The sequence below is a fragment of the Eubalaena glacialis genome, chromosome 12 (genome assembly GCF_028564815.1).
Source record: "Eubalaena glacialis isolate mEubGla1 chromosome 12, mEubGla1.1.hap2.+ XY, whole genome shotgun sequence".
Taxonomy (NCBI): Eukaryota; Metazoa; Chordata; class Mammalia; order Artiodactyla; family Balaenidae; genus Eubalaena; species Eubalaena glacialis.
The window spans coordinates 101,127,793-101,149,989 of NC_083727.1; the positions used below are offsets into that span (position 1 = coordinate 101,127,793).

At 34.3% G+C, this 22,197-nt stretch overlaps 1 protein-coding gene across 4 annotated transcripts in view; it reads right to left on the minus strand.

Moving 5' to 3' along the window:
• Positions 1 to 22,197, minus strand: part of PHIP (pleckstrin homology domain interacting protein) — a 122,004-nt gene that overhangs the window by 73,755 nt on the left and 26,052 nt on the right. For all 4 annotated transcript variants that reach the window (XM_061207605.1, XM_061207604.1, XM_061207606.1 and 1 more), the window contains exons 7-9: positions 14,111 to 14,271; positions 924 to 1,145; positions 538 to 638 (exon numbers count right to left, since the gene is read on the minus strand). In XM_061207605.1, the coding sequence (XP_061063588.1) occupies positions 538 to 638; positions 924 to 1,145; positions 14,111 to 14,271 (484 nt within the window). The remainder of the gene's footprint in view (positions 1 to 537; positions 639 to 923; positions 1,146 to 14,110; positions 14,272 to 22,197) is intronic.

Below are 22,197 nucleotides of genomic sequence, written 5' to 3' on the forward strand. Positions count from 1 at the left end.
ATATTATTATAGGTGAAAGCACAAATGCAAAGTGCTATTATGGGGCAGAGGTAAGGGTGCATCTATCTACCTTGATGTAGTTTAGTGAAAATTTAATGATTCCATTTTCCTAAATTTCCCTAGATCTACAATAAAATCCAGTCTATAGATGCGATAACCGAAATAATTACAATTCTTCTAAAGAACTAGGAACTCTGAAGATTATGTTCTCAGTACCAAAAGGAGTTACTGATATGTAACTGCAGCATACACAAAAGAAGTGGTAATAAGACAGGTATATTCTGAAAGAGCTAGGGCTAGGAAAAAAGATAAGAGAAAAAAGAAATAAACATGTTAACAACAATCTTTCTTTAAAGCATGAAAACAAAAAGAAAAGCATAAAAATGAAAGAGGTCAGTGAAGAGACAAAATGAATTTGTTATTTACTCAAGGAGAAAAAAAAGTAAAATTATTCCTATTGTTGACTACTTTCATACTTTTGTGATTTCAACCATTAAATTATACACATTTATTCTATGAAATAGAAGAGCAACTGACTTTATTTTAAGGGTTCCAGCATCCCACAGCCAAAAACAAATAGTGCCATCTGCCCCAGTAGAAGATAGATATCTCTTTGAGCCACTGCACAATGGTGAGAACTGAAAAACAAAGAAAAAAAAATGTTTACAAGAAGAGTAACACAGTCCAAATAATAAACCCATCTTTACCATACAAACAGCAACTAACACTAACAGTTAGAGAATACTCAGAATTGACGAAGGTCATGGCTACCATGTTATTTAAAGTCCATGTATTTATAAAGAAAAGAGAAATACTCCTTTTTTCATTTTAGTTGGCTTTATACAATGGATTATGAAAGTGACTTCTTAAAATTTACTTTAAATTATAACCAACGAGGATTTTGCAGAGATTAAAATGATTACCTGTAGTGACGTTATAGATGCACTGTGGCCCTGAAGAACAGCCAAAGGCGCACATGTTCGCAGACACCAGACTCGGATCATTTTATCACAACTTCCAGCTGCTATCATGGTATTCTCATAGTTTACAGCCATGTCTGATATTTCAGCAGCATGGCCTCTTAGAGTAGCTAATAATCTCCCATCATCTGTTGCCCAGATTTTCACAAGACAGTCATCAGAACCCTTAAAATAAACATGGATATTAATAGAATTAACTCTGTAAATTTTAATTGGAAATCTTAACACAGATTTAAAAAAATCGTATCTGTTACATCCACTTCCCAACAATTATAATTTTAAGTACTAAAAAGTGTTAAATACTTGTGTTATGAATTTTCCTCTACATAAGGCTCTTTATTTTATTAAATTATTCACTTATAAAGAATACTCGTGTGCCCATCAACTAACAGGAAAAGTAGGATGTTAGCAATAGCTAACATTTACCTGTGGTCCCCTACCCACTACCTATATGGTAGCCTCTATATGGAACCTTGTAAAAGAATCTGAACATCTAAAATAACAAAATTATAACTGCAAAACAAATGTAATACACAATAGTGACTAATCCTATCTATGTTAATACAAAAATGAAAGGAAGCTTATTTGAGGCTTTTTCTCCTAAGAAGCCAAAATCTTAATACATATGAGTTTCCCATCATTGATCTTCAGCTAAATACATTACATATAAAATCACCCATCAGTTATAAGAAAAAAATTAATTTTATCTGTATGAAGTCAATAAAAATATATATATTACTTGTTTGCTGCAGCAGCATAAGCTCAGGAAGAAAATGTAAAGAATACAGAGTTTCCTATGAATTCCTATATTTACAAACAAACATTTCAACTTCACTTAGCCAAAGCAGCAGTAAGACCTTCTAGACTTTTTTTTTCTTTTCTAATTTTCCTTATTCATCCTATAGCTCAAAGTTCACTCTTTTACCAACCTCTCCCTATTTCCCCCAAGTTTTTATATTAAAAAGTTTTAAACATACAAAAAGTAGAGAATATTACCAATATCTCATATATCCATTCCCCAGATTCAAAATTTATCAAAAGATTGCAAAGGTTGTAGGTTAGAATTCTTTACAATCTTCCAATCTAATTTGTTGAAAAATACACACACACACAATTTTATCTGATATTGGAAAGTACTTAGAGCATCTACAAAAGCCAAGTGACGCAGAGAAGTATCCACTTCATACTGATGACAGACATGACATATAAATGATCACAAACACAGTATTAACAGAATATGTTAAATGCTGTATCTTAAATCAGACTCCGCCAACACTACCTAGAGCACTCTCAATTAACTACAAAACCAGTTCTGACTGACCTTTGAAGCAAATTAAATGGGTCACCAACCACTGAAGACTAGTAATAAAACTTAACTTTGGTGAATTATTCACATTAAAATCTGGTATTCCCATCACGTTCACTTAATCTCAGGCTCTTCATCTATAAAATAAGGAAGTTAAACTGGATGATCTCCAAGGTTCCCTTTTAAAATTCAGTGATTCATGCATTCATTTATCCATTTGCCTTGCGATTAAATATGTGCCCAACACTGGAGATTCAAGGGTGATGAATAAAGACATAGTATTCCTGTCCTTATGAAGGAAGGCAGAAGAATATAAATGCAATAACATGTCCTAAGTCCTATACTGTTAATCAGTAGAGATCTAAAAGGAGAGCAGTCTGTTCTTCCTCAAACATGGAGAGGTAGAATCTGGAAACGAATCCAGAAGCAGTGATGCTTGGACAGTCAATACAATGTAGCAGCTTAAGAGCACAGACTCTAGAGGTCAAGAAAAAAATGGTTAAAAGATCAATAAAAGAATTTAAAATTACATCAAAAATGTCTCTCTAACACAAGTCAGTAAAAGAGAAGCAGAAGAACAAAAAAGAGATGGGACAAATAGAAACTATTAGTAAAAAGGCAGAAGTAAATCCAACCGTATCTAGAATTCCATTAAGCGAGAGAATGGGATCTGGTGCAACCTCTTTCTACACGTTTGACCTCGGAAGAGTTGCATGTACCTTCTTTGCCTCATTCTGCTAATCTACACCTACCTCATAGGGTTGTCGCAAAAAATAAATGAGTGAAGGCGGAGCGCCTGGCACAGAGTAAAAGCTATATATGTACATATTTATAAATATATATATATGGACTATCTACTATTACTGCTTTTGTTGCTGGTAGTATTCTTATTCTAATAATATTCTTATTATTTTAAAAAGAACAAATATTCCAGATGGCAACTAGAGAGAAAAGTATGACCAAAGGCATGAAAATGTGAGAAGTTCAGGGAACTGCAAGTAGTCTGTAAGCTAACTTAAAGTGTGAGGTGAAGGCAAGAGGATGAAGTCAGGGAAAAACTGTGAAGGACCTTTTATGGGATACTAAGGAATATGGTATGTAATGGGGATCACTTAAGGTGATCAAGCAGGTGAATATCAGGATCAGATTTGTTTTCCAAAGATCATCCTGGCATCAGTATGAATTAGGCAAGAAAGTAGGAGGCCAGTTGAAAGTTGTTAACTTAGTACAGGCAGGAGAGAATGGTAATATTGTTATTATAGAAGAGAAGGATTAGAAGAGATGGCTACAATAGGTATTTGGGGGAACAAAAAGGATGAGGACTACATCCCTGCCAACTGTGGGAAATGAAGAAGGAGCCTGTGTGTAGACTGTGATTTCCAGAAAGCTGGTCTACAATACCAGCTGGCACAAAGAAGTGCACTAGGTACCTGTTGGACAACCAAAAAAGGCTTTAAAACATTTATTCAACTCTCAATTTCTCTAAATTCCACAAATTAAAGTCAATTTATTCACTTCATTTGCTTACCTTCTAAATACTAAGGCAGTATTTGCCTCTGACCTACATTCACAACAAAAATAAAATTTTAAGTATGCTAATACAGGCAGAATATGTGAAAAGAGTAAAATCATGTCATCTCATTATTTCTTATGTATCTGAATTAAGAGTCTGCTGTATATCCTACTATAGAAGGTGTATCACATATTTTCCATGTTAACAGAAAAAAAAAAAAAAAAAAAAACAAAACCCATACATCTTTTTGACCAAAATGCCAGCTTTTAATGAAAAGGACAGGGGCAACCTGTTATCTAAACTCAGCTTCCAGTGACTTTTCACTAATTAAAATTGAACAAAAAGTCCCACTATATTCCTACTGAGTTTATTAAGTTCACTAATTTAATATTACTTTATAATTCTGCTTTATTTAGACAAGTACTAAAAAACCCCTGCAAAACCAAAAACCAAAACTTTTTTTTGTATTAAAAAAAACCACTGTACACAATTTCCCCTAGTGTGTAGTATCCCAACTAACCTTTCTTTTCTTCCATTAAATTGCAGGAGAGAAATTTTTCATCGTACTTTCACTCTCTTCACTATCCTCTTCTATGATATAAAGTAGTATACTGTCCCCAACCCTTATCCCTGCTCACAGAACTCCTGGCAGAATTTCAAACAAAACCCTAAAGCATCCTCAGGCAATTTCTATTTCATCATTCATTACTTGTGATCATTCATCTATTTTTATGGAAATGTGAAACTAAATATGATTTGACAAATTCAACTAAGTTCTTTTAAAATGACTATCAGAGATACAAGTATACACAAATAATTGTTTGAAAAGGATTGCAGACAAGAAGAAGAATCAAATTTACTGGGAAAACATTTTTTAAAGCACCATAAATGTGTTTAAGTTGAATGTGGAAGGATGAACTAAACTTTGATAAAACTACTCTTTTTAAAAAGACCAAAATGCAGAGAATTTGAACAAATGATCTTTCTTTCCAGAGCCTACCTCAAATGTTAGTAAAGTCAATAATAAACCAAAGAGTAGAACATTATAAGTTTTCAATCAAAACTTTAAAGAGAGTATTGGACATTAAAGCAAAAGTAATGTTATTTAAATGGTGAAAAGAAAGAGATGGACAACACAGGCACAGGGGTCAGCCTTGGTAGGAGGGACACATAGGCTCCTAGGCTGCGTGAAGGGGGAAGAGGTATGGTGGAGATAGCAATTTTAAAGCAAGCAGCAGAGAAATTAGATGATTCTAACCTTAGCAAGTAAGACAAATATCTGAAGATCATTTCCTTCAAGTGGAGAAGGGGGAAACAAAGAAGGAACCAAAAAAAGGTGAGCAAAGTTTGAAAATGTGGTGGAATTTTAAGAGCAATAAGAAAAAGGGAAAAAACCTGGAAGCAACAGTGAACTTCCTGCTAAAATTAGATAGCATGATTTTAGAAAAAAATCTCAATTGACAAGTTTTTTAAGCAAAGTTCTAATGCCTAGGGGAAAACAAAGTATTCATTTATTTTCAGTAACATCTAGATGTTGCTGCTAGGACTGGGGATTTGGTAAGGTGAGAAAAGTTGGGAGTACGAAGTATAACTGGGAAACTAGAAACAAAAATTAAGCTGGAAAGGTTTTATCTGAGGAAGGTAATAGAAGGTAGGGGTTTTAAATGCCTGTTAGGGAGTTTCAATTTAACCTGGTGAGGAAGCTACTGAAGAATTTTAAGCAGACAAGGCATAGTCACTATAATATTTTAACCACGGTAAGTTTTAAGAAATACACGAACTGGTGAAAATTGAAGATGCTTTTACGGAATTCATTTTTTAATCAAATTATAATATTAAGCTAGTGGTTAATGCCAAGCAAATATAAGACAGTAGTGGATCATTAGTTTCACTTTTCAATAATGTAAAATTGTCATAATTACCATGAAAGAGTACTCATTAATATGTTATCATTTGTCTGTTTACATCAAACCTAGTATAAAGATAACAAAAAGAACAAGTAGCTTTAGCTTACATAAATCCCCAAACAAATGAGATATACCAAATTTACATTGCTTTCTCTTAAATGTCAAGACATCTCATCAATGCAAAGATAAAGCCAAGAAAGCTGAAAGAGCACCTTATCTCTATCCTGAATAAACAACAGTGTAGGTATTATTTGTGAAAAGGCTTGATAAAGGGTGGAACTTAAACAAAATTTAGATTTGCCTAAACTTACAAATTTAAAGTACGCTATGAATTTTCTTATTCCACAGCCACACCTAAAGCCACACACACAAAATGATTAAGGCAAGTGCCTTTAAGACTATCAACATACTCTGTAGCTTAGGACAAGAGGAAGGAAACTGAATCAGACATTTACTCTGGAATCATTATTTCTTTAATACTTTTAAGTAGACTGGTGGCACTAATGACATTTCCTTCCAGCGTACAACTAGATCTCTTACACTGCAGGTAATTCTCATTTTATGTCTATCTAAAAGAGGTTCCTATTTTGTGAATCCCTTTTGGAAACGCAAAGTTTCTTCAAAATAAGAAGTGTAGAGGCAAATTTCAGATAAATAAAAACAAACGCTGACATTCTCTATAGTTAAGCCCAGGCAATAAATGTATTGTACACATTTGCTTTTGGTATTCTGGTAAAGGAAGTTCGACAGGCCTCTGTGACATGGCTTTCTACTTTGTCATGCACTTGGGTATTAAAATGCTCCTTAAAATCTACAAAAAACGTCCTACCTATTGATATGAAAATTTTATGAAACAACTTCAGACACAGGGCCTTCTTCAATCACTTAAATTCTATGTAAAAACTAAAGCAGGACCTAAGGTCAAATTTAAAGTTTCTGGAAGACAAGTTTTAAAGAGCTTAACTGAACTACTTATGTATGTATGTATTTATTTATTTAAACTAAAGCTAGAAGATTAGAGGTAACAACTATGTGAACCACTCAATGATGAAGAAAACTACTTTACAGGATGGAACAGTAAGTGACAAAGAATTGTGGACTTCTGTGAGCAGAAAACCGCACACGTTTGGAAACAGTACAGCAGGTTGATTCTGCTCAGACGACCTTAAAATTAAAAAGTAGATCTGTAAACCTTTCCCTGCTAAAAGAGAAGCATCAATTGAAGAGACCAACCAAAGATTACTACTTTGACACAAAGATAAATTAGGTGATTTTTAATCTTATAGTGTCTTGGAGAATTTGGCAGTCCTTGGCAGAATCAACAAAGAGAATTCTCATTTCTCTCGCTACTGCTGCACAGCTTATGAGTCAGATTTCACCTCTTGATGTCATTAGAACAAACAGAATTAAATGTTAAAAACACCATGTATATGGTTATGCATACTATAATGTCATTTTCTTTTCAAGCTAAAAAGTAGCCTTTTCAGGCAGCTAAAAATTGCTTGTAATTTAAATTTAGTTCAATGTTTTTTTCAAGAAGAGGCTATTGATTTTCTTTCTTACCAATCTATCAGACCCCTATTTCATTTCCCTTACAAATTACCCTAAACTTCAGTGTCAATCATTTCAACACACGCCAAATTTTCTCACTCCCTTGTCCACCTAAACCACCAATGACTAAACTTGTATCAATGTAATCATCACTTGCTCTTATCCTGCTCCCAGATGCCAAGTACCATTATGGAAAAGAAGACAAGGACACTAAATCTGCAACACTGCAAATTCATAACTCCTGTTTATTTGGAAGGCTAAGGCTAATCAGCAATCCTTTTCCCCCCATTCATCACTCTTTCCTTATTACCAGGTTTGATCACTCACCTCTAGAACCCAGTCCCACCCCCTAACCAAGACTCTTACCAGATAAAATATTTCACCTTGAAAAGCAGAATCTGTTCATTGTAAACCTAATTATCTATCTTTCTAAATAGTCCAAATAAACTGCTCTTTATCTATTTATTCATTTATCTATCCTCCATAAAGACCACTGTACATCAATTATCTCCTCTCATATCTGCGCTCCTAGTTCCTTACCCTTGACCCAGTTTTTCAAAAATTTACCTTCCTATAAATCACTGTACTCTAGCTCTCCTTTCCATTACTACCAAACTTACTGAATATACAGTATCATCCCTACGCTACCCCCCAAGTACTTTTAAAAAGTAATTTTGCATTTCAAATTTACAGAAGTTTCAAGAGCAGTACCAATGTCTTCCATCACTCAGATTCATCAGCTATTAACAATTCACTGCATCAGCTCCATCACCACCTTTCTTTCCTTTCTCTCCATATAACACACACACACACACCCCCGCCCATTAGTCTTTTTCTGCACCATTTAATAGTAGGCTGCAGACTTGATGCCCCATCACTTCTAAATATCCCAGTGTGCATTCCTCTAAAACAAAGACACACGTCTACCTAAGTTGGGAAATCAATATTGATAAAACTGCCATCCAATCCACAGGCGCCATTCAAATTTTGTCAACTATCCTGATAACGTTCCCTTTTCCTTTTTGGCCTAGGACCCCATACAGCAACATGTTAAATTTTAGTTGTATTGTCATTTCAGTCTCTTCAATCTGGAGTATTTCCTGAGGCTTTCTCTGTGTTTCATGTCCTCAGAAGTTTATAAAGAATACAGACCTTACATCTATAGGATGACCCTGAACCTCAGTCTGTCTAATGTTCATTAATGACCACACGCAGATCATACTGTCTTGGTAGGAATCCCACAGACAAGATGTTGTGTTTTCCTCAGTGTACCACTTCAGAGGATACACAATGTCAACCCATCCCACCACTAGTAAAGTTAATAACTTTGTCTTGTTAATGTTTCCCATGTTTCTCCCCTGGAAAGTTGCACTTTTTCCCCTTTTAATTAATTAACTTGGTATCTTGGGGGAACATATACAAGATTATGCTAAGATCTTCAAACCAGCATCTACCAGTCTTAGCCTCCGGCAACGACACACAAATGAATCAACCACCACTATGATAGTTGCCAAACCACCATTCTTTCTACAATTATCAGTTGGCATTCCACTGTAAATAGGAGTTTTCCCTTCTTTCTCACTTAATTATTTATTTACTTATTTATATCAGTATAACTAACTCACGGATGCCTACTTTAATCAGTGGTCATAACTCAGTCAAGGTCCTATCCGTCCTCATGGAGCTTATTAGTAAGAAAATACAATAAAAGCTAATTTTAAAAAATAAGAGTTTCAGACAGTGACAGATATTATAAGAAAAATATAGTAAGGTAATGTGACAGACAATGATGGAGTATGAGAAAGGAAGGTAGTCAGGGAAAAGTCTCTAAGAAAGCAGTGTTTGAACAGAGCTGCCAAAAAAGGAATCAGCCACAGGAATATTTTGGAGAAGACAATTCCAGGCAAAGGGAATAGCTAGTACAAAGGCTCTAAGCCATAAATGGGCTTTGCGAGTCTGAAACACAGAAAAAGACCAGTGTAAATGAAGCACAGTAGAAGAAGGGAATTTGTCTTACAGACATTTTTGTATATATCTTCCCTAACAGAAGTTTCTTACAAGAAAGGACATTATTCACTTCTGTATCTCTAACTGACTGGTTCATTCATTCATCTTTTTGTTGTTTGCCTACTGTATGCACCAGATACTCTGTAAAGCACTACAGACCTAAAAAGGTTTAAGAAAAAGGCTTTGTTGTTAGGAAGCTCACAACTTAATAGAGACAGACATCTAAACAAATTCACTGCAACACAGAGGACAATACAATACAATAAAAGTATGTTCAGTGGTAATACACCACATTTGGAAAACAGCCTGTTTTTTTAATTGTCAAGTTTTGAAAGATTAATCTATACCGTCTCTAATTCTTCAATTCCCAATCCTTCCTTTGTGCATTGCAATCTCACTTCTACCCGTAAAACTAAAATAAAACATTTTTTCTTAAGTTCATTAATAGCCTTGCCAAATCCAAAAGATGCCTTTCAGTTCTAATTTTACTTTAGGTTTTTCTACCTTTCGTGAAATACTAATCCTTTGGCTTTTAAGACACCACTTCTTTTTCTATTTTTCTCCCAGCCTCTTAGGCAGCTCTTTCTCAGTCTTAATTATTGACTCCTCTCCTCTTCTTTAGTTTGCTTTAAAGTTGAAGTTTCAGCCTTTGTACATTACACATATGAGGTAAAAAAAAATCAATTTTCATATTCAACGACTCCCCAGTTCAATCTTCTAGCCTAGATCTCTCTCCTGAGCTCCCACAACCTGTTGAACATTTCTATTTGGCAATCTATATAAGTATCTCAAATTCAACATGTCCCAACCTTCACAAACTTCTCCACTTAAATCCCTACCACAGTAAGTGACACGACTTCCTAACCAGTCACACAAGTTAAAAAACATGTCTTTCCATACTATTCCCTCTCAATTCCTCCCTACAGTCAAATGAACCTTTTAAATCCTAGAGATTCTATTTTTAATCTGTTAATTCCATTCCTACTTCCACTGTGAATCTTTCATGGATCACTGCTAGAACCTTTTCACCAATACCTCCGTATAAAGACTTAAGTTTCGATCCGTCCTCTACAATAATGCCAAAGAGATCATTAAAAAGATAAATTCTGCTCACTCTTCTGTCTAAATCCATCACTTTTGCTCCATGCCCTCAGGAAAGACATCCCTTCATGTCACAAAAGAATCTTAATGATTTTGTCCTGCAACAACATCTCTAGCTCTTGCTTAGCAGTGGTCCATATTTATTCTTTGCCATGTCCAATAATACACGATTGCATGTTACGTCCTCCCAATGACTGTAAATGCCTTTCCCTAACTCTGGAATACCTAGCTCAGTTGAGGTGTCACTTCTCTAGGAAGTTTCTCTTACCATCTCCTACCACACACTGAATTAGGTACCTCTCTCCTATGGTACACCTCAGCATCTTGTGCTGCCTCTAGCAGGCTTATCACAGTGTATCAATATTGTGTGCTGACTCTCTGTGAACTCTGCAGGGACAGATACTATGTCTGTCATTTCTATATCCTAAGCTTTTAGAACAGTGTCCGCCTCCTAAAAGACTGAAGTTCATTAAAGGAGTGCATAAACTCATAGTCTTTATTATAAATTACTGAATTTATATAAACGGTTTATGCTCTTTTGCCTTAATTTGAAGAGGTACATTTTATGTTTCTGAAAAAAGAGGGGAAATCTTTTTATATGGTCCTCAACATACTTTTATGAGTGAATGGCTTACTACTGAGAGAATTCATTAACTCTGCTTTTCTTTGGTAAATATTATTTGACGCAATGATTCTGAAATCAAGTAAAAAAAATTGATAAAACTAAGAAAGAGAGAGAATTAGGGAGCAGTCTGACTTGGTAATTATGCTACCTTCCTCCCTGGGTTCTTCTCATTATTCTACTGGGAAATGTCCATTACTAAAATATTCTAGTACAAAATACTGGAAAATTTTCCTAACACAGAATTTCACTTATCAGTCACAATGATTTCAATCTTGTATAGCATTTATAAATAAGATTTTAGTTAGGTAAAAAAATAAAATGGAAACAATTTATTTAAATCCATCTACAAAATTAAAAGCAGCAAGTGAAACTTAATAACTGCTTCCTGTATATCTTGTTCTATACTAACTGCATGCATCATTTCATGCAATCCCACAAAAATCCTGTGGGATTGGTACTACTATTATCTATTTCCCTCCTTCTTTTTTTAACAGCTGAGAACACTGTAGATTAAAAGGGTGAGGTAATCTTTGTAAGCTGCACTGCTAGGAAGTGGTAAAGCTGTGAGTTGAACTAAGAGTCCCCTAATGCCAAAGCTGATGCTCTTAACCACGGGACTATACTGCCTCTAGCTGTGCCTACCCAGAAAGGACTCAAAAGTCCCTTGGAATGAGTCCCTTGGAAAAAGCTTTCAAATATACCTAACACTAGAACTTAATAATAAGTGTGCAAGGTCTTCAGATACCAAATACATAAAAAGGAAATATTGAGCTGTTCATTACTGAATTGTTATTCCAATAAATAACAACAGTGTGTCACTCTCTCACAGGAATCTTTCATTGTTCAGTCATAATCTACTATCCTAAAGTCTTATCCTATCAGTTTTCAAGACTGGTTTTCAAAGCATTTGTTAGTGGCTAATGTGTTCCCAGTGGAATAAAATAACATGAATAGTGAACACATATGTACTCTAACTCAAGGTGATAATCATAAAAATACAAAGAAATTTTAAGTAACAGTGATCTCATATCTTTGCATTTCTTGTCACAAGGCAACATTTTGGAATTTGTAACTTCAAATCACCAGTAAAAAATTACAAATGAGACTATAAGTTTGGCACAATTAGCAAATTATATCACATACATAAAACATCAACATTTTTAGACTCTTGATAAGACCATATAAAATAGTACTGTGATAATTTTCTGCCTTTATGTATCTTCAACTAAAGGAAAACAATCAGAAAATCGCTTCCCTCTTCACATATCATTCAATGCTCTTAAAAGTAGGAATTACATATCTAGAACAAGGGCTGCAATTTTTTTCTGTACAGGGCCAGATAACAATTATCTTAGGCTTTGCAGGCCATACAGTCTCTGTCATAACTACTCAACTCTGCTGTTGTGGTACAAAAGCAACCACTGAGTGTGCCTGTGTTTGAATAAAATTTTATTTACAAAAAAAAGGTGGCAAGCTGGATTTGACCCACGGGCAGTAGTTTACTAACCCCTGGTTCAGAGTGCCCGCCCAACTCTATGCCTATTACTCTACTAAATTCATGAGCCAGCAACAGTGTATTGTCTCACTGCATTTTTCCCTCAAAAAGTTGTAGGAGATTATGTGTCTAATTCAAATCAACACATACACAGTGCTTCATAAAGTACGACAATCAAATGCTTACCATCCCTCTCATTTTCAAAGAAAGAATTCCCATAAGGTACTTTACAGACATCAAAAATTAAGTAAGAAGTTATATATTTTTTATAATCTCAGTGCAACGGCATAACTTAATACTCACCAAAATGAAGGATAAACACAATGTAATGCATCTTTCTCATTCTTTCAATTTATTATTATTTTTGAAGGAATTCTTTTAAACATTAGAGATGCCAAATTTACTTTATGTTTTGAGAGCTAAATTTAAATGATAATATATTGAACTCAAAAAGGCTGTAAGTAATTTTCCATTACCATCTGAGAGCAAATTACTGTTGCAGGTATATCAAGGACTTTAGACAATATAGGGATAACTATTCCCCACTCTAAAAATAATAACCCATCAGAAAATTTTTAAAATTTCAGTTTTATTCTGCTTCATAGAGAACAGCAGAGAAAAAAGAGAAGGTGAAAGGGAGAATACTAATGTAGGAAATAATCTGCAAACGCCTGAAGTGGACTCTAGAACCGGGGAAAAGATATGTATGGAAATCCTTTCCCACACCCTGCCATTTAGCTGTTTTATAGAGGACTGGGAGAACGGGTAAAGGAGAGAAAGGAGACATAAATAAATCTCAGTTTACAAGCATATTTACTTAAAAGAGGAATCTATAATTGTTGTGACTGTATAAAATTCGCAGCTGCTCTCTTCGAAGACAGAGATAGGAATTTCCATGTTAACTTCCATTTCCCATTTAAAATTAGGAATCCTGTGAATGAGTGTATATCTTCAGCAGAGTATTTAATATAAGTAGTACTTAATAGTAAGTACAACCATAATAGTGTAGTAAGTACTACCCTTAGCGGATACAATAGTCAAGGCACCTAAAAATAAATTGAAATATTTCCAAAAGCAATTTTCTCCCTTAAAGCTGAAAAGCTCTGTTTTCTCCATTCAACAAGTTAAAAGAAACAGTAACAAACAAACCTAAGAGACTCTGAACACATGAGATAAACTGAAGAATGAGGTGCTAAGGATAAAAGGTAAAAGGAGAAAATGTTACATATGCTCAGAATTTTTTCTATCACCACTTTAAGGGAAATTTCTCAGACTCCCCTAATTTGCTTAACACACTTTGGGTGAAATGTCCTTGGTTTAGAATTAAAACTACTGTATGACATTTTTAAAAAGGTCACACTGCATTATTTCATACAATGCTGGGAATTACACTTATCCATGAGAACCATAATATAACTGTAACTGTGCTACAACATGTCTTTCAAGAATGTTCCAAACCTGAAGTCCAACTTTAAGTAAAACCTTCTGTTACAGTAAGCTAATTTACCTGAATTTCTAGTTTTTCATTAAAAGAAAAAACAAAGGTTTTATTTCAAAGTTCAACTTTAAGCAATGCTTCTGCAATTCCATATATGAATTAAGATAATACTTTAAAAACTACTTACAGTAAATATCCGTCTGCCAGTTCGATCAAAAGTTACACAGTACACAGACGACAAGTGTCCAAGAATTCTTTTATGCATCTTCATGTGCTGATACACTGCAGTGGGAACCAGTCGCTCAAGCCTGTATTTTCCATTCAGCTTCCTTGAGAACAAAGTATCCGCTACCAAGAAAAGGGGGGGAAATAAGTATAATTCAGAAATTAATTTTCTTAATCATCTTCTTTTATGAATTCACATATTTCAGTTTCTCATATGTTGGTAAAAATAAAGATGCCTTCTAAGGTATACGGCTCCTAGTTAAAAGTCTTCAAAGTAGTCAATAAGAGCCCATTATTTCACCTGAAGTAAGCCAGGCACTATCATCTTCACTTTACAAACAAGTAAATTCAGTTAAACGACCTGTCTGAAGTCACAAAGTAAGGCATGAAGCTAGGATTAAAACTCAAGACTTCTATACTCTCTGGCTAGTGCTCTTTAAAAACCAGAATCACTTTATATGACATTATTTCTTTCAAAGGCCCCTATGAGATAGGTTTTCTTACAAAAGCAGTTAAAACTGGATCCAGTGATTTTTACTTTTCATCAACCAGCAATTCGTGAACCCTCTAAATATGACACGCTGAATGATGTTTTTAAACTCTGCAACAAATGAAGGCAGAGGAATAATCTGTTGCATTATTTAAAAAAAAATAATTAAACTGGGGATCTTGCCAAAGACCTGCATAATGATTCCTTTTCTAGAACCTAGAGCTCTCTTTTTTCACCTCACCCATTTCAACCATCTTTCAAGATATGACTGAAATTTATCTTCTGTCCCAAAGCCTGAGATGCTGACTCCAGCCCAAAATGTTCTTTTCCAACTAAATTACTACTGTACTTATTTTCTATACCAATAATTATAGACAAAGAAGGCACTCAATAAATACATGTTGACTGATCTGCAGGCACATTATTCGCCTGTAGATTATCTTTAAATACAAGGCTTTTTTTCTGACTGTGACTGCCATCTACATTGGACAGAATAAACACTGGTTTCTCACTTAAATTTAGTCCCAAAGAAAATTAAATATATGTACAAAGTACTATTTAACCAAGGTTTAGAGCCTACAATTATGCCCTAAAGTTGATGAAATACAAATATCTCAGACGTATCATAAAGAATCTCAGTGCTCATTATTTTATTCCATACAATAAATGTTTGGCTTACACTACATTTGCAAGCAAAAGGGAAAATCTTGGGGACTGGTGAGGAGATACGTAGAAGAATACTTTGCAGGTTCTAAAGCAATAATAATTCAAGGAATAATTACATTATGCTTATATGTTCTTTTACTACATCAATCATTTTATATTCTGATAGAGTACATCTCTTGCTGTTAGCATACAAGTCCTATGATACAATCTATTTCAACATCTGCGATATCTAAGACAAATGTTGAAAGTTGTTAATTAGCATATTTAGGCTTAAACTAGTTATACAATAACAGTGATTCAATAAGTTTCTAATAAACCCTGATACATTTTTCCTTATGCATAGAAATGGCCTGGTGAAAGACATCCTCCTGTGCTTTGGCTCCAAACTGATTTGGAGCAAAGATCACACAAAACCACAGGCATCAACTGTCCTGCCAAACGAGAACTCAAATGATCTTATCCAAACACTAAGGATCAATGACATCTCACTTATTGTCTGTTTTATAAGAAAATAAGTGATGACATGTAACACAAATGTTGACAGTGCTGCGTTACCAAGACGTAGTTTAATTCCCTCCATAGAAAATTTACAAAATTCTCAAAATGTCAAATTTTTAAAAAATATTTAACACTGTTCAGGAATAAAAATGATTGTTGGAGATAACTACAAAATCAAAACCATTATTTTAATGATGATCAGGCACTTTTACATATGTCAGAATTTTTTTAGATGAATTTGTTATAAAGACTATTTATAATTCAGAGTTGATAAAGCAAAAAATACTTCCTTCAAGAGAAAATGTTACTACTCTCTTAAACATAGTTTCTACTGAATCTTTACCTAAACTCGGATTAAATCTTTATTTTCATTTTAAGAATCGACAGAAAAAGAACATCCCTTTCGAAAAGTTACTTTACAGTCAACGTTTCAAGTAAAACTTTTCAGAAACAACATTAAATGAAATACATTTATAGTTAAAACTATATTCCACGCTACCCTATGTTATATTTGGTTACCAATTAACTACTAGATATCTATACTGTGACTGCATCCTAAGGGAAAAGGTACCTAGCAGAGTCCTTGCTCTCACCCACTTTACAAACTTGTACAACAGTACTAAAAGATATGACATATAGTATGCGGAGTTCCCAGGTAATAAGTTGGTGGTTCAAACTTGATACAGGGATTTAGAGAAGAAAATATAAGTATGGTTCAATAGTTGAAGTTCAACTGAGGAGACTGGATTTGAAGATGGCCTGACCAGGTCAAACAGGTAGAGAATTTTTATAAACGAAGAGAGGAGGATGTTCTAGGACTCCCATTCAATGAACTCACATTTTCTCTTACTACACCATTTGCATCATGTCTTATCTCCCCTACCAGATCTTAAGTACCTTAAGGACAGAAATTCTGTCTTATTCTTATTCGTATTTCCTAAAACTGAGGGTAGAGCCTTTTAAATAAAAAAGTATATAAATGAATCTCAGTTAATAAGAAGAAGCACAAGATGGTTCAATTAAATTTACAGTTTTATGGCAGAAAGGCAAATGGCAATCATTTACTTTCAAAAGAAACTCTTAATAGACTAATTGGATTTTTGAGTGAAAAGGAAATGTCTCTTGGATTATAGGAACTCCTTAAATTTTATTAAACTAGAACATCAATTTTTAAAATGAGCATGGTTAAACAGATATAAGAGGTCACAAAGGATTAAGTTCTTTATATGACATTATTATACTTTTAACCTTAAATCAAGTAACATGTATGACTTTGGTTTAAAAGTACATTTATTTTCGTTAAGTATGGTGATGTGAAATATTGTTAAATTAAGCCTGCCAAAGCAAATCTCTATCTTCTTCACTTGGCAAATTCTTTCTTACCCTCCAGGGCCAGTTTAAATGTCATCTCCTCTATTAAGGAGTGAATCTTAATTTTAAACTTAAAAATTTTAATTTTAAAAGCGACCTAACCGGTTGCCCTATAGTATCACTCCTGTGTTCAAAACTGCAATGTTCTTCACTTGATTCAGAATAAACACCAAATTCCTTATGCATCAGCCTACCAAGACCCTGCATAATCTTGTCCCCCATTACACCTCTCTGACCCCTTTACTTGGTCTGCTCCAACCATTCTAATCTCCCCCATTCTTCCAACACATCAGGTATGCTCCTGACTTGGGGTCTTTGCGCCGGCTGTTCCCCCTGGCCAGAAAACTCTTCCCACATATAGCTAACTCCTTGACCTCCTTCAAATCTTTCCTCAGATGCTTGTCACCTTCTCAATGAAGCGGAACCTGATCAGCCTATTGAAAATTACAACCCACCCCCTACCACCACCCATTACTCCTGATCCCCCTCTATGTAGCTTAGTATTTGTTCTTTTTCCACCACTTATCACCTTTTATTTGCTAATTATGTTCACTGTTTATTTCCTGCCTCCCCCCACTACAACATAATAAGCTCCACATGAGCAGGATTTTTTACCTGTTTTGTTCTTTGATTAGCCTAAAAGCTGACAATGGTGGCTGGCACTTAGTTGATAATATATAGTTGGTGGATTTAATAAATTAATTACACATCAATGAAACAATTTGGTTTAGGAAATAAAACAAAAATGGATTTCTTTATTGGACAGATTATAGATTCAAAGTATCTCTAAACAGTTCTTCATTTCAACTGCCCTGCTAAATTTACTTAATTTGGAGGGAAAGGGATAGGTAAAAATATTTACTCAATGGTTTCTGAGGGAACAGACCAGTAAAGTGAAATAAAACTTTCAGAAATCACTGCTTTCCATCTGAAGTATCAGTCTCTCTGAAGAGAGAAAAGGAGCAAAATAGTGAACAGTGTCATTTGTAGCAAATCACTGGGAACAGTCTTTGAAACAAAGTCTATGTGCACAAGTCTAAAGAACTAATTACTAAAGATAAACAAAAGGCCCATGATTTCTTAAAGTTAGATGTAACTACTGTATATAACTAGATATATCTAGCCAGTAGGGTCTTAACTATTACTTCTGTGGATACATTCTAGGTAATAAAATGATAAATAAAATTCCCCCACAAGCCATTTCTTCCTAGTTCACACCAAATAATTTCTCAAGAATTGATTTATTTCTTTCATCATAATACTAATGTATACTCAATGTAGAAAATAAGAACATAAAGTCTACATAACCCTACCACCTAAAGCAATCACATAAAATTTTGCAGAGACTTCCCTCATAAACAGCATTTTAATATAGCTATGCCATATTCCTTAATGAAATAAAAGCTAGGCTTTAAGTTTGACAGACTTGTATTTAAATTTGACACTGTGGAGATTTTAAGCAAGTTACTCTCTCTCTACTTCGATTTCTCAAGTTATACTTCCAGAAACATTTTCCACAAATATACTTGGTTTTCATATTATGCTATTCTGTGACATCTCACGATTTCACACTTACATAGCCAATTCTATCAATATTTTTCTTTTCTTCTGTAACTTGTTCTAGTACTTTAATATGAAGGTTCTTCTACCAGCCAATGGTACAATAAATACCCATTTACATTTTCTTTTACTTTTTTGTGGTTTAAATTTCTCACTTAACTACTTAATATATTTGGAGTTTTAGTATATGCTACTAGGTGAGTCTCTAAAGATTCCCCTAATCAACTATCTGTTCCAGTCTTTTCACTAACTAATCCTTCTCTATCCTATTAAATTATCTTATATATATTTCTGTGCTAGGTTGCTGATGGCATGTCTATTTATATGCCAGTGCCAAAATTTTTAATTTATAATTAATGGCATTTTAGTTTTTATCTGGCTATTCTTCTTCATGTGTCCTCTTAAAAAACCTTATTCCTGATTTATTATTATCTAATTTGAAGAATACTGAAAAGTTAAAAAAAAAAAACTAATTTGTTGGAAATATAAGTTTAATTTCATTCACTTATAAACAACTGACATCTGTCTATCCAGGAACACGGTACTTTGGTCCTATAGCTGGGCCGAAGTTTTCAACGCAGATGATTTTAGAAAAAGATAAACATAAGCAGATATTACTCAGTTTTCCTCACTATACAAATCTGTATCATTTGAACCAAGTTTCACGGGGGAAAAAATGGGTAGCTGCCAGAAAAGAGCATCTGCAATAACCTTAGTGACTACATTTTTGAGCATCTTAGAAAAATATGTGACAAAATCTCTGCAAATAAGAAAGAACTAAAGCAGAAATATTATCACCTCCCTCCAAAAGGTTTCCTCCTTCTGACAGGTACGTTTTTTTCTTCCATTTTTTAAAGTTGAAGTATACTTGTTATGCAATATTATATGTCACAGGTGTACAATAGAGTGATTCACAATTTTTAAAGGCTATACTCCATTTATAGTTATCATAAATATTGGCTATATTCCCTGTGTTGTACAATACATCCTATAACTTACTTTATGCATAAGCTTGTACCTCTTAATTCCTTACCCCTACATTGCCCCACCCCCCCACTGATAACCACTAGTTTGTTCTCTCTGTGAGTCTACATTTTTTTTTGTTATATTCACTAGTTTGTTGAATTACTTTAGATTCCACATATAAGTGACATCATACAGTATCTGTCTTTCTCTGATTTACTTCACTTAGCATAACATCCTCCAAGACCATCCTGCTAAGTTCTTTAAAAAACGGAGGAATTCCCTGGCGGCCCAGTGATTAGGACTCCAATCTCTCACTGCTGAGGGCCCAGGTTCAATCCCTGGTCGGGGAACTAAAATCCCACAAGCCGCATGGCGTGGCCTATCAATCAATCAATAAACAAAAACTGACAAGGGCACATGGTGCAACTGCAATAAATTACCCAAGATCAAAATTAGCCATTGTTAAAAAAGATGAATTGGGGAAAAAAACTAAAATTACTATGAATTAACAAAAATGCACAAGTTAGGGTTTTTTGTTGTTGTTTTAACTCTTATGAACAACATAACATGCTATACAATATCTAGACCAGTGTAGGAAAGCTGTTCCCCCTTAACAATCAGAACTGGAGGGCCCAGGACTAGGGTCTACAACTTTTGCCAGCACATGAAAGCAGAGCCCTGCTGGCAGCATAATGAATGCAAGGAGAGGCATGTGGCCGTAGACGCCAAAACCTGGAGAATTAATGTTTGTGGCAGTAGAAGAATTAAATGAGGAAGTAAAAAGAAGAAAGAATATGTAATTTCAGAAGGTGCAACCTAGACCCTTTTCTGATAACAGAAAAAAGAGTACTCAGATAGGGAACATCAGAGTATTTTACTAGAAGATTTTAATTTTTTGTTTAAATTCTTTATTAGATTCATTTTTGTACTATATTTTGAAAATTTTATTTCTCTGATTCTGGTTAAAGAAAACACCTGGAAAGCTCCCAGAGTTTCTGTAAATAAAATGCAAAAGTAGTTGTAACTTATAATTAATAACCATATAAACAGTTCCTAAATTAAAGTACAAAAGAGAGTGGATTCTGGATAATCAGTACCTAGATTTTATTTTAATCTCCAGAATCTGTGTTAATAAAGGCTCTCCAAAGTTTGGAAACCTACAGAACTAAACTTAAGTGAACTACAAACATTTTACTGTGCTTTGCTTTACTGCGCTTTGCAGATACTGCTGCGTTTTGTTTGTGTTTACAAATCGGAGGTTTGTGGCAACCCTGCATTGAGCAAGTCTACTGGCACCATTTTTCCAACAGCATTATTTTCTAAGACATCGACATTTTTTTTTAGACATGATGCTATTGCACAATTAAAAGACTACAGTACAGTGTACACATAACTTTTATATGCATTGGGAAAACAAAAAATTTGTGTGACTTGCTTTATTGTGATATTCACTTTATCGCGGTGGTCTAGAACCCAACCCGTAATATCTCTGAGGTATGCCTGTACAAAAATAATGATAAACATGTAAGCAAGACCATGTGAAAACAAATTCCAAAATGATTTACCTCTTTAGACAATAATTAGTTTTCCCAACAAAATGCTGCTGCATATATCCACGATCAGGCACTTAGAGGGCAATTTCTATAGAAATAACCTTCCAAATTCACTACGAGTCCAAAAAGTTGTCTCTATATGGTGTTGGTGATTTCCATGAAATAAAGTATTGTGTGGTATAAGGTATTTGCTAACGCATGAAAATACATAAAATTTTATTTTTTTTTAAAGAATCACAAAAATGTTGGAATGAAAAGGAAATGATGCAACCGTGCAGATCACAAAAAACAGCTATATAATTTTCTAAAAAAGAACTTATGCTAAAGCCAAGAATCACATATCTTGAGAAAATGCATATAAAGGAAGACGAAAGTCACCAGGGACTGAAGCTAGAGAGAGAGGTTCTTACTGGGACTTCAAGAATCTGATAGAAAAAAAGTCTTATCTGCTGTGCTTGTGGTGGGGAGAAAAAAAAGCTGTGGAAAACTATTATGATGTGTAGCAGATCTGGAAAATAATAGCTAATATTTACTGAGTACTTTACTACATGCCAGGCACTGTTCAAGGAACTTTACATATATTCTCATTCAATCCTCACACATCTTTTAACACGGCTACTACTATTATCCCCTTACTGGGGATATTCCTTACCAATAACGGAACTGAAGGACAAAACGTAACTTTCCCAGAGGTGAAGCCCAGGTTTGAATTCAGGCTGTTTGATTCCAAAGAGTGCACTCTTACCATGCTGGCTAGGTAGACAAATATTAGAAAAAAAGACTGAGAGGAAACATGCAAAAGTATTAATAACAGACAACCAGTGAGACTGGTTAATTTTTGAGCTGTTCTATTTTCCAAGTTTTCTCTATTGAGCATATATACATCCTGATTAATTTTTTATTAAATAAAGTATAGCTCAATCTACCTCGAGGAGGTCAAAAGAG